This window comes from Papio anubis, chromosome 11 (genome assembly GCF_008728515.1).
Source record: "Papio anubis isolate 15944 chromosome 11, Panubis1.0, whole genome shotgun sequence".
NCBI lineage: Eukaryota > Metazoa > Chordata > Mammalia > Primates > Cercopithecidae > Papio > Papio anubis.
Window position 1 is genome coordinate 114,030,860 of NC_044986.1, and position 17,601 is coordinate 114,048,460.

The following is a 17,601-nucleotide window of genomic DNA, read 5'->3' on the forward strand; positions in this document are numbered from 1 at the left end:
GACTTTTGATATCTTCTAGGGCATTCTTAAAACTAGACCCATTCCTAAGCGACTCCCACCTCCCAAACCAGCCATATGCTTTAGTTTCTCCAGTTTCCAATTTTCTAAATCTTCAACGTCTCCCCTCGAATTAGTCCAATCAAACTTTCTCTTCTTAGACCTCTTCCTTACGTTCGGACCAGGAAACTCCCAGGAGAATCACGTGCCCAGGCTTGTCCTTAATGGCGCTCCGTAACCCTCCCACTATTCCACCACCCTTCCTCGCCTCCCGTGAGCTCCGCCCCGCCCCATTCGCGCTTCCCACCCCCATCCCCCGCGAAGTGCTTGCGCCTGCGCAGCTCCAATTCAGGCGCTTTCCCTTTCCTGGCGACCAATCCACTTCCTGCCTCGGGTCCTCGGAACACTCCACCTCTCCGCTGGGGCCCTGGCTTGAGGTGCTGGTAGTGGCTACCTTACGCATTACCTGTCTGAAAAATTCGCTCTTCTCATCGACTGGGGAATTTGGAAGAGCCATTAAGTGGGTGGCACTTATATGAGCCTTTGCCTCGGACCCGCCACCCCAGAGTCAAGCTGAGGGCATCGGCATGCCGCGGGGAGGGCGATCAGGACTGTTTTTAATCGGGCAGTCGCGCGGACGGCCTTTTCCCGCTCGCCTCCTTCCGCCCCGCCCCCACTCTCAGCCCGGCCGCGCTGGTGAGTGGCGGGCGGGAGGGCCGGCGGGCGGAGGGAGGAGGGGGAGCTAAGGGAAGGCGGGCCCTCGGCTGCGAGATAGGTGGGGGGAGGGGAGGGGAGAGCCCGAGCGCTGGAGTTGGTGCTGGGAAACCCGGGGCTAATGTTGACAACAGGCTCGAGGTGAGTCCCGGGGATCCTCCTTCCCCTCCGCTCCAACGATCGGGAAGAAACGGGGCTGGGGGGCACCGGCCTAGAGTCCTACTCCCTGGGGGACCCCAGAGGCGACTCCGCACTCTAGCTCTCCGGGGTCGGCGAGCAGTGGAGGGACCACGGGTCCGGCGTCGTTCTTCTCAGACCCCCTCTCTCCGAGGCTCCCATCAACGCGGGAGCCCCCGGGCCGGGCCGGGCATGGGGGGCTGTGGAGGAGGTGCCTGCCCCACATGCCTGGGCCGGGCCTCGGGGCTGGAGGCGGGGAGCCCGCGGTGGAGGGGCGAAGGTGTTCGGGGGCGTGGAGGAGAGCGAGGGGAGGTCGGGGGAAGCTCCTCGAGAGCCGGGAGGGAAGCGAGGGCGAGGAAGTGGGGAGGGCGCGTGTGTGGGAGGCTGCGGAGTGGGGAGACTGGCCGGGGAGGCTTCTGTGGCGAGGGAGTGTGGGGCGAGAAGTTGGGGTTGGGGCAGCGATGGTCTGCGAAGATGACCGTAGATACCTGTGGGAAGGGGAGTTGGGGCGGGGAAGTGGTGTGGTGGGTGTAGACGTTGCCACACCACCAGAGCAGAGGTTTGTAGGAGAGGTGTGTGTAGGCGAAGGGGCTTGGGGTGTATCTCGGGATGGTGGGCAAGGGCTGTTTGGTTGACTTCCTTTTAATCACATAGGCTGGTTGATTCTTCACTTTGCCTTCACCCCTTCAAGACTCCAGGCACTCTCTTCTTGCTAGGACTGTTGGACTAAGGAAGTGACCACAGGATATTTGGTCCCCAGGTTGGCAGAGCAGAGCCAGCTGGGTCCACTCTGGGGTGATCGGACCTTCAGTTCTCTTGCTCTTCTTGGAGGACTTACACGACACGAAGTGATGCATCAGATCAAAGTGAAACGCTCGCTGACGCTTTATCTCATTTCCATAATTCTTAGGTGTTCCTTAACATCGTCAGTCTCCTCATTTGTGAGCTGGGACAATTTCTAACAATTCTTAACACGTCCTTTATACTAAGGATGTTCTTTAAAAAATAAAGTCAGAAACTGAGAGAGAGTGTTCCTGTGCTGTTCTGTCCTTACAACATTTTGACTAAGAATTGAAAGATGAAACAGCATTCTCTTACTGTGGAGTATTTTCGGAGCACTCTGATTGGGATTTCATACATAACCCATATGGTACTTTGCAAGGGAATGTCTTTAAAAAGGAAACACCCCGTTTTGTGCCCTCTTCCCCCCAGTACACTCCACTGGTACTTGTGCTAGTAAATTCGTTTTACTTTCTTTTGGGAGTTCAGAATATATTTAGAATACCAAATAAAATATACAGTTCAAGTGACAGGACACTATTTTGGGAGCTAGGAAGGTGGTTTTAAAGCATGGTTTCCTTTTAAGGGTAGTCTGAATATAAATTGTATTCAGCAAACTAATTTGTAACAGCTAATCGGATTCCAGCGAAAAGATCACGACTTTTTCTTGTTACTATCTTGAGAAAGGACCTTTTTAAAATTGTAGTTTGGACTAGAAAAACTTTTGGAAACACTTTAGATGACAAGTTTGGCTGTTAAAGCTTGAAGTTATTGAAATAAGAATTTAGCATTTTATTAAATATCACTTAGTGCTCAGTTTCTTAAGTAGACATAAAACAAATGTGTTTTGAGATGAATCATGGTGTTTGTATATTTTATTCGTTTTAGTGTAGGTAGTGAAAAAGAGTACTGAGTAGTGAGTGTTGATCCAGCCATGGAAACTAGCTGTGTAATCTTGGGTAGGTGACTCTGCTGCTGTCCTTGGAATGTAAAAATTGAGGATAGAAGTAGATAAAATCTAATAGTCTTCATTTGACTTTACAAATCTTTCATTGTATGCTGAACTTCTCAGTGTTCTTTGTGAGCGAACATTTATTAATGCCTCCCTCATGCTAGTTACTATGCTAGAATTTTAAGAACTTTACAAGCTAGATAGCCGTATATCCTTCTTATTGATAAATAAGTGGACTCAGAGAAGTTGTTGCCTGATTTCTGTAGCTATCAGGCTGCAGAGTTGGGAGGCAGATTTAAAATCTATCGACTTCCAAGCCCATGTATGTTGTTTTCATAAGTTGCATTGCTGCCTCTTCATGAACTTTTAGATTTTTGTCTTTTTTTTTGTTTACAGAAATTTAGTTTCAAGTATACTTTGGGTGTATGCTTGTAATGTGAGGATGAAGTGATTGAAAGAAGATACCAGTATCAGGACTTAAGGGTTATGGAGAATCTGTTTTATTATGCTCTAGGGTAGAGTCTATTCCTATTTTGTTTTTTTCTTGAGACGGAGTCTCGCTCTGTCGCCAGGCTGGAGTGCAGTGGCGCCATCTTGGCTCACTGCAACCTCCACCTCCTGGGTTCAAGTGATTCTCCTGCCTCAGCCTCCTGAGTAGCTGGGACTACAGGTGTGTGCCACCACACCCAGTTAATTTTGGTATTTTTAGTAGAGACAGGCTTTCACCATGTTGTTGGCCAGGATGGTCTCGATCTCTTGACCTCGTGATCTGCCTGTCTCAGCCTCCCAAAGTGCTGGGATTACAGGCTTGAGCCACTATGCCTGGCCCCGAGTCTAATTCTTGAACGCCTACTATGGCTTTATTTTATATAGTAAGTACTTAAAATTTAATTAACAAATGAATCTTATTAAAGAGTCATAAAAGTTTGGGACTTTGTTGAACTAATAAATGATGACCTTTGTGAATTTGTCAAATACTAGATGAATTTCTTAATCTTTTCTTTGAAGAATTTAAGATTTTATTTTATCTTTAGAAATGAGACATGAGGCCAGCCATGGTGACTCATGCTTATAATCCCAGAACTTTGGGACGCCAAGGTGGGTGGATCACCTGAGGTCAGGAGTTTATGAGACCAGCCTGACCAACATGGAGAAACCCCTTCTCTACTAAAAATACAAAATTAGCCGGGCATGGTGATGTGCACCTGTAATCCCAGCTACTCGGGAGGCTGAGGCAGGAGAATGGCTTGAACCTGGGTGGCAGAGGTTGCGGTGAGCCGAGATCGCGCCACTGCACTCCAGCCTGGCAGCGGAGTGAGACTCCATCTCAAAAAAAAAAAAAAAAAAAGAGAGAGACATGAATTGTAAGTTCTGATGTCATTCTTTGTAGTTTCCTATGGTCCTGAAATGTTACTTGTTGATGTATCACATCAGAAAATGTGAAATCTATATAAACTTTTTTTCACTTAATGATTAATATCCCTCAGTAAGATCATGTTATTACCTTAGATATTAAGTTGTCCCCATATGTTTCAGCCAGAGTCTGCTAAAAGTTAAAAACATTGTGTAAGAACTGCTTAAACACTGTGAAGGATTCTTTCTACTCTTGAGATTCATAATTCTATGGTTTGCCATAGTCAGTATTTACAAACAAATCTTCCATCTCGCAATTTGGTACTCTTAGGATTCTTTGGTTCAGAGAATGGGTTCAGATTCCCATTCTGTCACCAGCTGTGCAGGCCTTGGTCAAGTTACTTGGTCAAGTCTCAGTTTACTCATTTATAAAATAGCGAAAATAATACCTACCTCATAAAGATTTTAGTATTAAATGAGATAATGTATGTAAAATGTTTAGTATGGTACCATGAGTAATAAGTATTAGTATTATAGTTTCTTTGAAAGTTTGCTTGGTTTAAGGGCATGACATTTTCACATTAAAGTTGGATATTTAATTGAAAATGTATAAGAATCAATAACTACACTTGTAGATAATATAAATGCTGGCCGGGTGTCGTGCCTCATATCTGTAATCCTAGCACTTTGGAAGGCAGAGGTGGGAGAATCCCTTGAGCCCAGAAGTGTGAGACCAGCCAGGGCAACATACTGAGACCTTGTCTCTATTTTATTAAAACAGTTTTTTTTTTTAAATTAAAAAAATAGATAATATAAATGGTAATGTTGTCTTGGTGTAGAAAGAATGCTTTTTCATTTTTTGTTGTTGTTGTTGCTTTTTTTTTTTTGAGACGGAGTCTCTGTCTGTTGCGCAGGCTGAAATGCAGTGGCACTATCTTGGCTCACTGCAGCCTCCGCCTCCCGGGTTCAAGTGATTCTCTTGCCTCAGCTTCCTGAGTAGCTGGGATTACAGGCACCCTCCACCATGCCTGGTTAATTTTTGTATATTTAGTAGAGACGGACTTCACCATGTTGGCCAGGCTGGTCTTGAACTCCTGACCTCAAGTGATCCTCCTGCCTTGGCCTCCCAAAGTGCTCGGATTACAGGAATGAGCCACGGTGCCCAGCCTGCTTTTTCATATATTAAAGGTATTTTGTGTGTGTGTGTGTGTGTGTGTGTGTGTGTGTGATGGAGTCTCACTCTGTCGCCCATGCTGGAGTGCAGTGGCACGATCTCAGCTCACTGCAACCTCTGCTTTCTGGGTTCAAGCAGTTCTCCCTCAGTCTCCCAAGTAGCTGGGATTACAGGTGCCTGCTACCACGCCCAGCTAATTTTTGTATTTTCAGTAGAGATGGGGTTTCACCATGTTGGCCAGGCTGGCTTCGAACTCCTGACTTCAGGTGATCCGGCCACCTTGGCGTCCCAAATTGCTGGGATTACAGGCATGAACCACTGCGCCCAGCCCCTAATGACGATTTTAAAAATAGGACCAACAGCTTTTTTGTTGTTCTGAGTTTTACCAGTGGGGTTAGCTAAAGCTTTTAGGTGTCACTAGCAAAATAAATGCATGGAACAAGGGAGTGGAGAGCAATGACGGAGTAAAAGAAAAAATAGAAGGAAAAGGTAGCTATGATAAGGTATAGGCTGTGGCATGTATCTGCAAAAATTAAAGCATTTCCATTAGCCTAGGTTGCTGTCTGTGGTATTAACATTTTATTAGAGTACTGAAGTAAAGTATTTTTGTCTTTAAAAAATGTCAATATTGCAAATGCTTTTTTTGGTAACCTAGTTTTAAGTGCTGTAATTTAAAACCTATATTTGAAAATATTTAAGGATACTATTGCTTTTAATAAAAAAAGAAACTAAGGGGTGGCCGGGCGCTGAGGCTCATGCTTGTAATCCCAGCACTTTGGGAGGCCAAAGCAGATGGATCACTTGAGGTCAAGAATTCAGGTAGCCTGGCCAATATAGTGAAACCTGTCTTTACTAAAAATACAAAAATTAGCTGAGTGTGGTGGCATACGCTTATAATCTCAGCTACTTGGGAGGCTGAGGTGGGAGCATCGCTTAAACCCAGGAAGTGGAGGTTGCAGTGAGCTGAGATCGTGCCACTGCACTCCAGCCTAGGCAACAGAGTGAGACTCAAAAAAAAAAAAAAGAAAGAAAGAAAAAAGAAAAAACAAACACTGAAGCTCAAAAATACAATGGGTCATGCCTGTAATCCCAGCATTTTGGGAGGTGCAGGTAGATGGATCACTTAAACTCAGGAGTTCAAAACCAGCCTGGTCAACATGGGGAAATCCCATCTCTACTAAAACTACAATTATCTGGATGTGGTGTTGAGCACCTGCTGGCCCAGCTACTTGGGGGGCTGAGGCAGGTGGGTCACTTGAGCCCAGGAGGTCGAGACTTTAGTGAGCTGTGATCGTGCCGCCACACTCCAGCTTGGGTGACAAAGTGAGACCCTGTCTCAAAGAGAAAACAAAAAACTAATAAATTTAGGTAATTTTCTATTTCTAAAATAGAATTTTGATTTTCTTTTTTTTCTTGAGACAGAGTTTTGCTCTTGTTGCCCAGGCTGAAGTGCAATGGCGGGATCTCGGCTCACTACAACCTCCGCCTCCCAGGTTCAAGCGATTCTCCTGCCTCAGCCTCCCAAGTAGCTGGGATTACAGGCATGCGCCACCATACCCGTCTAATTTTGTATTTTTAGTAGAGACGTGGTTTCTCCATGTTGGTCAGGCTGTCTTGAACTCTAGACCTCAGGTGATCTGCCCACCTCGGCCTCCCAAAGTGCTGAGATTATAGGCATGAGCCACTGTGCCCGACCGAATTTTGATTTTCTTATATACAACTCTTAGATAATTTAGGAGTTAAAATGTGAAACACTGTGCCTAAAAGAAATTAGACAACTAGTTCTGAGTAGAGAAATACATTTTTAGAAAAGAAAACTTCAGAATTTTCCTGAAAAGTACAGTTTTTTGTTCCACAGTTACTTTCAGTTAACTGTAAGCCTGTACTATAGGCCAATGCTATCCAATAGAGCTTTCTGTGGAAATGTTCTGTATCTGTCCTGCTATGTATGGAAGCCATTAGCTACATGTGGAATTGAGCACTTGAAATACAGATACTGACTGAAGAACTGAATTTCACATTTTATTTAATTTTGATTAATTTACATTTAAGTAACCACATATGACTAGTGCAGCAGTTTTGGGGTGATAATTTTGTCTCCAAAGGATATTTAGCAATGTCTGCAGTTATATTTGGTTGTCAAAATGAGGGAGGAGCTACTTGTATGCACTGCATAGCAGGCAGGGACACTGCTTAACCTCCTACCGAGCACATGGTGGCCCCTTCCCTCTAAAACCAAAGAAATATTTTGCCCAAACTGTCAGTGGTGCTGAACTTTAGAAACCCTGGGCTAATAACTACTCTGTTTTGGCAGATATAGCACGGAACATATGGATTTTATGTTCATGTTTATTTATAAATTAACTTTGACTAATATAGGTGAAGAAGTCAGAAGTCTAGTTTAATTTGAAATAGTTAACAGTTTTTGTATCTGAAAGTTTGGTGATAAGGTTAGAGCAATGAAGTGAGATTTGTGAGTCTGCTGTTCTGTTTTGTCTGTTGACATATAGGAGGCAAGGGCTTGTTTTTGTTTCCTTTCTCAGCTGAAATACTGAGATTGAATATTATACGAAATAGTGAACCACCATCTTTCATGGTTGTCAAATGCTAGGGTTAAAGCTGACTCAAAATGTTCACAGATATATTCTGAAGTATTTACAATTAAATGACATATTGCTTGGAGTTGATAGTGGCTGAATCTGAGTGATGGGTATGTGGAGGTTCCTTATATTATGCTTTCTACTTTTGTTTGGGCTTGGATTTTTCCTTATAAAAAGTAAAAAACAAGTACTTAGACATGGGCATAACTAATAATGATAGGATGAGAAATGTGACCAATAACTTATTTTGTTACAGAAATAGTATTCATTTTACATGCCCACATTTACTCTTTTACAGTTGCCAAGTTGTATTAATATGTTCTGTATAAAAAATAGTGTCGTATCATTTAAAAAAGTCACTGCATCTATGGTACTGACATCGTTTCCCTCTTACAGATTGTCCTGGGTCACATAATGCCAGCTGAGCGTAAAAAGCCAGCAAGTATGGAAGAAAAAGACTCTTTACCAAATAACAAGGAAAAAGACTGCAGTGAAAGGCGGCCAGTGAGCAGCAAGGAGAGGCCAAAAGACGATACCAAGCTCACTGCCAAGAAGGAGGTCAGCAAGGCCCCTGAAGACAAGAAGAAGAGACTGGAAGATGATAAGAGAAAAAAGGAAGACAAGGAACGCAAGAAAAAAGACGAAGAAAAGGTGAAGGCAGAGGAAGAATCAAAGAAAAAAGAAGAGGAAGAAAAAAAGAAACATCAAGAGGAAGAGAGAAAGAAGCAAGAAGAGCAGGCCAAACGTCAGCAAGAAGAAGAAGCAGCTGCTCAGATGAAGTAAGGCAGCTGATTGTATTTATTGCTGTGAGGGAATGGAAAGATTGGAAAATTTTGGGAAAAAAACATTATTTGAAATGTAGCGTCCTGGGTGCAGCTCTTTAAGAATTGGGAGTATCTTAATTTACTTGTTAGGTTAGTTTCACTGACTAGGGGTATGCTAAAGGTGTGTTAATTATTCAAATTAAATAATAGTAACAATCTTTAATGAGTACTATTTGAGGTCTTGGGTAATCTGTGTTTTGTTTTAAATTTTATTTATTTATTTTGAGATGGAATTTTGTTTAGTCGCCCAGACTGGAGTGCAATGGCGCGATCTCGGCTCACTGCAACCTTTGCCTCCTGGGTTCAAGTGATTCTCCTGCCTCAGCCTCCCGAGTAGCTGGGATTACAGGCACCTGCCATCATGCCCAGCTAATTTTTGTATTTTTGTAGAGATGGGGTTTCACCGTGTTGGCCAGGCTAATCTTGAACTCCTGACCTCAGGTGTTCATCCGTCTCAGCCTCCTAAAGTGCTGGGATTACAGGTGTGAGCCACCACGCCCAGCTGTTTATTTTTTAAGACTTTTTTTCATACAAAATTAGGCATGGTGGCGCGCGCTTGTCGTCCAGTTACTCGGGAGGCTGAGGTAGGAGAATCGCCTGAACCTAGGAAGTGGAGGGTGCAGTGAGCCAAGTTTGTGCTACTGCATTCCTGCTGGGGCGACAGAGCAAGACTGCATCTCAAAAAATAATAATAAAATAAATAAAACAAAAACTTTTTTTCGTGGTATGATAATACTCCATTTTTTTAAAAAATTGAAAACCTTCAGTTGGCTGCTGTTTCTTGAGTTCTTATGTATCAGGCCTTGTACAGAATATATTAGCATCTATCCTTAGGACAATCCCAGTGAAGTAAGTTTTATGATCCTCATTTCACAGATTAATAAAATGAAGTTTAAGGAGGGTTAAGTTGCTTAAGGTCACAGCAAATAGTAGAGCTGTTGGGATTTAAAGCTAGGTTGGCCTGACTTTAAAACTTTTGACTATTCATTAAGCACAATTCCACAATGCTTTCCATTCTTATCTTTATTTAAATCTATTTTTAACCTTGTAAATCTGTGCAAGTAAATAATAAACTAGTGAAAAATGTAGTTCTTAGAGGAAAAACACCAGAGATGCATCAGCAGTAACTTTGTTGAATAGCTTAAGCTCTTCTCTAAATATGAAACTTATTAGGCCAGGCATGGTGGTTCACGCCTGTAAACCCAGCACTTTGGGAGGCTGAGGCAGGAGGATTGGTTGAGCCCAGGAGTTCAAGACCAGCCTGGGCAATATAGTGAGACCCTGTCTATGTGAAGAAAAATAAGGGAAAGAATAATATATAACGTATTTATTTTTTTTTATTTTTTTTATTTTTTTTGAGACTGAGTCTGGCTCTGTCGCCCAGGCTGGAGTGCGGTGGCCGGATCTCAGCTCACTGCAAGCTCCGCCTCCCGGGTTCACACCATTCTCCTGCCTCAGCCTCCCGAGTAGCTGGGACCACAGGCGCCCGCCGCTTCGCCCGGCTAGTTTTTTGTATTTTTTAGTAGAGACGGGGTTTCACCTTGTTAGCCAGGATGGTCTCGATCTCCTGACCTCGTGATCCGCCCGTCTCGGCCTCCCAAAGTGCTGGGATTACAGGCTTGAGCCACCGCGCCCGGCCACTTATTTATTTTTTAATTAAAAATTTTTTTTTAAATTTAAGAGGGCAACTTACCTTTTTTAATCTTCATTTTGTGGATCTCTAAAATGAGGCTCGTAGAATTTAACTTCATTGGTACTGTCTTAAGGATATTTGCTAATGTATTTTTACAGTGCCTGGTAACATAATAAGAGCTCAACAAACTCCAGCCAGGCTGGAGTGTAGTGGTGTGACGGCAGCTCACTGCAGCCTTGACCTCCCAGGCTCAAGCCATTCTCCCACCATATCCTCCTTGATAGTGGGGACTACAGGTGCGTGCTACCACACCTGGGTATTTTTGTACTTTTTGTAGATAGAGTTTCACCGTGTTGCCCAGGCTGGTCTTGAACTCTTGGACTTAAGAAGTCCTCCTGCCTCAGCCTCCCAAAGTTTTGGGATTATAGGCATGAGCCACCATGTCTGGCCTAAAATAATCGTTTTTTGGAAATGATGTCTTGCTATTTTGTCTAAGTCTGTAATTGCTGAGCTCAAGCGATCCTCCCACTACAGCCTCTCTAGTAGCCGGAACTACAGATGTACACCACTGTGCGTGGCCAAATATATAATTTAAAAAGCTTTTTGCAGCCGGGCGCGGTGGCTCGAGCCTGTAATCCCAGCACTTTGGGAGGCTGAGACGGGCGGATCACAAGGTCAGGAGATCGAGACCATCCTGGCTAACACTGTGAAACCCCGTCTCTACTAAAAAATACAAAAAACTAGCCGGGCGAGGTGGCGGGCGCCTGTGGTCCCAGCTACTCCGGAGGCTGAGGCAGGAGAATGGCGTAAACCCGGGAGGCGGAGCTTGCAGTGAGCTGAGATCCGGCCACTGCACTCCAGCCTGGGCGACAAAGCCAGACTCAGTCTCAAAAAAAAAAAAAAAAAAAAAAAAAGCTTTTTGCAAGCACGATTTTGTATAGACCTCTAGAACAGCCACCTTTCTTCTCAGAGTTGTTCTTTAGAACTTCTGCTTTCTTCCCTTTTTTGTGGGGGTGATGGGGGCATTGCTGTGTTGTTACCCAGGCTGGAGTGCAGTGGCTGTTCTCAGGTTCCATCATAACGTACTGCAGCCTCCAACTCCTGGGCTCAAGTGATTCCTCCTGCCTCAGCCTCCTGAGTATCTGTCATTACAGGCTTGTGCCACCAGCCCTGGCCAGGACCTCTACTTTTAATAAGGAACAGAAGCCTTAGGTCTGCAAGACTATAGTAGTGCCTAGTTTTGGAATATTCAGAACCATGATTCTTTAGAGATTTTTTTTTTTTTTTGAGACAGGGTTTGCTCTGTCGCCCAGGCTGGAGTACAGTGGCCTGGTCTCAGCTCACTGCAATCTGTGCCTCCTGGGCTCAAGCGATCCTCCCACTTCAGCCTCCTGAGAAGCTGGGACTACAGATGCATACCACTACGCTTGGTTAATTTTTGTATTTTTTGTAGAGACGGGGTTTTGCTGTGTTGCCCAGGCTGGTCTTGAACTCCTGAGCTCCTGGGGAAATTTCAGATATATGCAAAAATAGAGGAGTATAGTGAACTAGTCCCTCATCTACCTAGCATCAATAATTACACACTTTCTCCCCCTGGAGTATTTTAAAGCATCATAGCATTTACCCATAAAAACTTCATTATATATCTTAAAGTGTTTTCAGTGCAGCTGAAAATTGAGTTATTTAATGTATGTACGTACTTTCTTTTCTTTCTTTCTTTTTTGAGAGAGTTTTGCTCTTGTTGCCCAGGCTGAATGCAATGGCACGATCTTGACTCACCCCAACCTCCGCCTCCCAGTTGAAGCCATTCTCCTGCCTCAGCCTCCTGAGTAGCTGTGACTACAGGCATGCGCCACCACACCCAGCTAATTTTTGTATTTTTAGTAGAGATGGGGTTTCTCCATGTTGGTCATGCTGATCTGGAACTCCTGACCTCAGGTGATCCACCCATCTTGGCTTCCCAAAGTGCTGGGATTACAGGCGTGAGCCACCACACCCGGCCTTGTACATACTTTCTTAAAATGTACTTTCACTGCTCATTTTGTATTTGTGTGTTGCTGGGAGACTTCAAAGAGATACTCATCTGTCCATGTTATCAGTGATAGAGGCCACCTTTCTGTTAATATATTGTAGTTTTTAGTGGAAAAATCAAATAATTATCTTGTAACTCAGGGGTGATTATCTCAGAAAGATGAAAATCTACTTTTTTAGAGATTTATAGATATGTGTATAATTTTTTGAGACAGGGCCTCACTCTGTCACCTAGGGTGGAGAGCTATGGTGTGATCATGACTCACTGCAGCTTCAACCTCCCGGGCTCAAGCGATCCTCCCGTCTCAGCCTCCCAAGTAACTGGGACTACAGGCCTGTGCCACCACGTCCAGCTAATTTTTTAAATTTTTTGTAGAGATTGGGTCTCACTCTGTTGCCCAGTCTGATCTTAACTCCTGGGCTCCTCCCACCTCAGCTTCCCAAAGTGGAGATTTAAGTTATATATTTTGTTATCTCAAAAACTTCAATAAACTTCAAAATCATATTGTTTGTCACCCCTCACTCCTGCCTATTTTATTACTTCTGCAATTTAAATTGTTCTGTCTTTTTAGAGGAAAAATAGGTATATTTGTTTTTAGTTATTTTTTTCAGTATAAACTGAGTCTACTAGCTTTTTATTAAAAGTTTCTTATTTGATAGTTGTCTTCTGGTTCCTTTCTAAATTTTCTAAATCACTTGAATTTTTAAGAGTCCAAACCTGGCAAGGTACTTTGTTAAAGGTTTGGCTAATGTGCTGAGTATGGAAAAACAATATCTAACATTTCAAAACTTTTTTTTTTTTTTGAGATAGAGTCTCACTCTGTTGCACAGGCTGGAATGCAGTGGCATGATCTTGGCTCATAGCAACCTCTGCCTCCTGAGTTCAAGTGATTCTCCTGCCTCAGCCTCCCGAGTAGCTGGGACTACAGGCGCGTGCCACCATGCCTTGCTAATTTTTTGTTGTTTTTAGTAGAGATGAGGTTTCACCATGTTAGCCAGGATGTGTCGATCTCCTGACCTTGTGATCTGCCTGACTCGGCCTCCCAGAGTGCTGGGATTACAAGTGTGAAGCCACCGCCCGGCCTCAAAACATTTTTAATGCGTTCTTTTATAGTACTAATTCTTTTTTTTTTTTTTTTTTTGAGACAGAGTCTCACTCTGTTGCCCAGGTTGGAGTGCAGTTGCGTGATCTTGGCTTACTGCAGCGTCAGCTTCCGACTCCCAGGTTTAAACAATTCTCCTGCCTCAGCCTCCCAAGTAGCTGGGATTACAGGCGCCCACCACCATGCCCAGCTGAGTTTTGTATTTTTAGTAGAGACGGGGTTTCACCATGTTGGCCGAGCTGTTCTCAAACTCCTGACCTCAGGTGATCCACCTGCCTCCCAAAGTGCTGCCTCCCAAAGTCACCATACCTGGCCTTGTAGTGCTAATTCTTTAAAGAATTCTTTGTGGATTTTTTTTTTTCTCTTTGCCCATTGCTTTTATTTGTTTCACATTTTATATCCTTCCCAAACATACTATATTTTTCATAGTAGCATTATATGTCTTACCTAGTTAACTTGCCGGTTGGCAGAATGATTTTTAATTTAATCTAGTCAGTATCCTCCACTCTATGACATTTGTTATCAACCTACAGTACTGGGCTTCTCATTAAGATAATACTTGTTAGCGTAAGTCATTAGTAAAATGTGTTTATTTATTTATTTATTTTGAGACGGAGTCTTGCTCTGTCGCCCAGGCTAGAGTGCAGTGGCACCTTCTTGGCTTACTGCAACCTCTGCCTCCTGGGTTTAAGTGTTGTGCCTCAGCCTCCTGAGTAGCTGGGACTACAGGTGAGCGCCATCACACCCAGCTAATTTTTGTATTTTTAGTAGAGATGGGATTTCACCATATTGGCCAGGCTGGCCTTGAACTCCTGACCTCAGGTGATCTGTTTGCTTTGGTCTCCCAAAGTGCTGGGATTACAGGCATGAGCCACCACGCCCGGCCAGTAAAATGTCTTTAAAAGTAGTGAAAGGCCTTTTGAATCTTGTAGATTCTTATACTTAGATAATTTTTTTCACTGGTTTTTTACTCGTAGGGGATTTGTGTATAATGCTTCAAAATATAGAGAGTATTTTATGTATTTGTTTGTTTTTATATAGAGAAAAAGAAGAATCCGTTCAGCTTCATCAGGAAGCTTGGGAACGACATCATTTAAGAAAGGAACTTCGTAGCAAAAACCAAAATGCTCCGGACAACCGACCAGAGGAAAACTTCTTTAGCCGCCTTGACTCAAGTTTGAAGAAAAATACTGCTTTTGTCAAGAAACTAAAAACTATTACGGAACAACAGAGAGACTCCTTGTCCCATGATTTTAATGGCCTAAATTTAAGCAAATACATTGCAGAAGCTGTAGCTTCTATTGTGGAAGCAAAACTGAAAATCTCTGATGTGAACTGTGCTGTGCACCTCTGCTCTCTCTTTCACCAGCGTTATGCTGACTTTGCCCCATCACTTCTTCAGGTCTGGAAAAAACATTTTGAAGCAAGGAAAGAGGAGAAAACACCTAACATTACCAAGTTAAGAACTGATTTGCGTTTTATTGCAGAATTGACAATAGTTGGGATTTTCACTGACAAGGAAGGTCTTTCCTTAATCTATGAACAGCTAAAAAATATTATTAATGCTGATCGGGAGTCCCACACTCATGTCTCTGTAGTGATTAGTTTCTGTCGACATTGTGGAGATGATATTGCTGGACTTGTACCAAGGAAAGTAAAGAGTGCTGCAGAGAAGTTTAATTTGAGTTTTCCTCCTAGTGAGATAATTAGTCCAGAGAAACAACAGCCCTTCCAGAATCTTTTAAAAGAGTACTTTACGTCTTTGACCAAACACCTGAAAAGGGACCACAGGGAGCTCCAGAATACTGAGAGACAAAACAGGTGATTTTCAAATGTTTCTCAGAGTTGAGAATTTATTTTTGGAGCTCATACTTAAAAATGTTTAAAGTCTTCATGCCACTGAAAGAACTTATGGAAAAGGGCTCCTTACAGGTGATTTCTTAACATTCCAGGAAAATTTCAAAGTAGAACAGTCTGAGTACTCATGTTTTAATGTGAGTCTACAATAGATTTTGTTTCTGATTTAAAAAAAAAATCTGCCAAGTAGGTGGTGATTTTCACCTTGTGAATGTGTAATTTCTTCCTGTGATTTTAAACACTACTTAATAATTGAGGGATAAATTTTCCTTTTCTGTCACTTAAACTTACCTGCTAATATTTTTCTGTGTGCTTTAATGTTCTCTCTATAACAGGTTTGCTTTCATTGTTTTGTATTTTAAGTTCTTTATGTCACTGTTGCTCTTCTTTTTTTTTTTTTTTTTTTTTGAAACGGAGTCTTGCTCTGTCGCCCAGGGTGGAGTGCAGTGGCGCAATCTCGGCTCACTGCAAGCTCCGCCTCCCGGGTTCACGCCATTCTCCTGCCTCAGCCTCCCGAGTAGCTGGGACTACAGGCGCCCGCCACTGCGCCCGGCTAATTTTTTCTATTTTTAGTAGAGACGGGGTTTCACCATGGTCTCGATCTCCTGACCTTGTGATCCGCCCGCCTCGGCCTCCCAAAGTGCTGAGATTACAGGCGTGAGCCACCGCGCCCGGCCACTGTTGCTCTTCTTAAGAAAATGAGTCATTAATTACCAGTGGTATTTCAGATTAGAGTTTTGGGAAATAATGCACAAAATAAGCTATGAAAAATTTCTTAAATGCAACTTCAAAACTCATTTGTAGGAGTCTTCTTCCTTGGGGCATTCATTTAAAATTCTAAATGAGGAACGTACTGTGCCTGTGGTAATTGGTGAAAAGACCTGACTTTGGGGCCAATTTTGATTGTTAAAAGGTATTGTAGGCTAGTGTGTAGTATTTGTACCTGAGAAGCAACAGGAAGTTAGAAGTTGATGGAGTTGCTGGGCATTAGGTCAATTTCTGTGGAGGATGGATTTGGAGGGGGGCTGAGGGGGTGTAGAAATAAGGTAATAGCCATAGCACATGGCTGAGTATTAAACTATTTTAATATTTCTACAACGATATTGCATGGTTGAGAATCTGAAATTACTGTTGATCAGAAATTTGTATAGGAGAATATCCTTTTCTAGTTTCATAAGTCTGTGGTAGGGGAGGAGTGGTTTAAGTAGTTACCGCTAGAAGATGATTGACTTAACCAGAAGACTGAACAGGAATAGTGTATGCCAGTAGTACAGTTAGGGCAGGGTCAAGGTAGAGACTGTGTGGTTAAATCTTTGTGGCTGAAGGTCACTCAGAGGTGAGAATTTTAGATGGCAATGGTGTTACCAATAGTTCTTTTAGGAAAAAGAAAAAGGCTTATCCTTGTTTTGTGTTTTGATTTGCGAGGACTGGTTTAAACTTTGAAGAGGCAACCTGAGAATGTACTTGTACCATCAGTAATGGACTAAAAAGGATTATGGTGGTGCTTTATTCATACTTCTCACTTACTGAGGGCTTCCTAATTATGATTTCCATATGCTTTGTCAGTTTCATAGTCCTTTCCTCATACATTCTACTTAATACATCATAACTGATGATTTGTAAGTATGCTAATAGTATGCTAATGATTGATTAGTTCTTGGCTACTTTGAGGGTGTATGTGTGTGTATTTGCTTTTGATTGGACTCAGAATCTTGGAGAGTGAAGAGATTCTATGATGTTTTAATCCAATCCATTAACCTTTCCGAAGTAGGAAAACATTTTATAGATTATCTAACAGATAAGATTATTTTTCCTCTGAATACTTCCCAAAGGAGCTCAGTTCTGTCTGTGCCATTGCACTGTTGGTAACACTTACGGGCTAGGAATTCTTGTGTTACATCAAGTGGAAATTTAACTTGCCACAAAATGGTTCACTTTGATTTGGTTCTTTTTTCTGGTATGGATGGAATACAGGTACTTGAAGTAGGAGATCTATGAACTTTTTACCTGTTCATAATGAATGAAATACAGAAAGTGAGAGTGAGCACTTAGAAATTATTATAGGAATTTTCAGGCTGGGCATGGTGGCTCACACCTGTAATCCCAGCACTTTGGGAGGTCAAGGCGGGTGTATCACCTGAGGTCAGGAGTTCTAGACCTGCCTGGCCAACGTGGTGAAACCCCATCTCTACTAAAAACGCAAAAATTAGCTGGGCATGGTGGCAGGCCCCTGTAATCCCAGCTACTTGTAGGGGGCTGAGGCAGGAGAATCGCTTGAACCCGGGAGGCAGAGGTTGCAGTGAGCTGATATTGCGCCATTGCCCTCCTGCCTGGGGGATAAGAGTGAGACTTCATCCCCGCCCTGCCCCCAAAAAACAAGGTTCATAGGAGTTTTCAATGGTCATA

General features: G+C 43.0%; 1 protein-coding gene across 3 annotated transcripts in view; it reads left to right on the forward strand.

The window, feature by feature from the left end:
• The first annotated feature begins 411 nt into the window (after positions 1 to 411).
• The window catches only part of UPF2 (UPF2 regulator of nonsense mediated mRNA decay), a 129,833-nt gene continuing 112,643 nt past the window's right edge, over positions 412 to 17,601 (forward strand). The window contains exons 1-3 of one of the 3 annotated variants that reach the window (XM_021943037.1): positions 412 to 434; positions 8,144 to 8,526; positions 14,380 to 15,159. In XM_021943037.1, coding sequence (XP_021798729.1) covers positions 8,162 to 8,526; positions 14,380 to 15,159 — 1,145 coding nt within the window. In that variant the 5' untranslated portion in view covers positions 412 to 434; positions 8,144 to 8,161. Of the gene's footprint in view, positions 694 to 717; positions 853 to 8,143; positions 8,527 to 14,379; positions 15,160 to 17,601 lie in introns of those variants that run through there. The other 2 variants (XM_021943036.2, XM_009213971.2) reach the window with 2 other exon arrangements.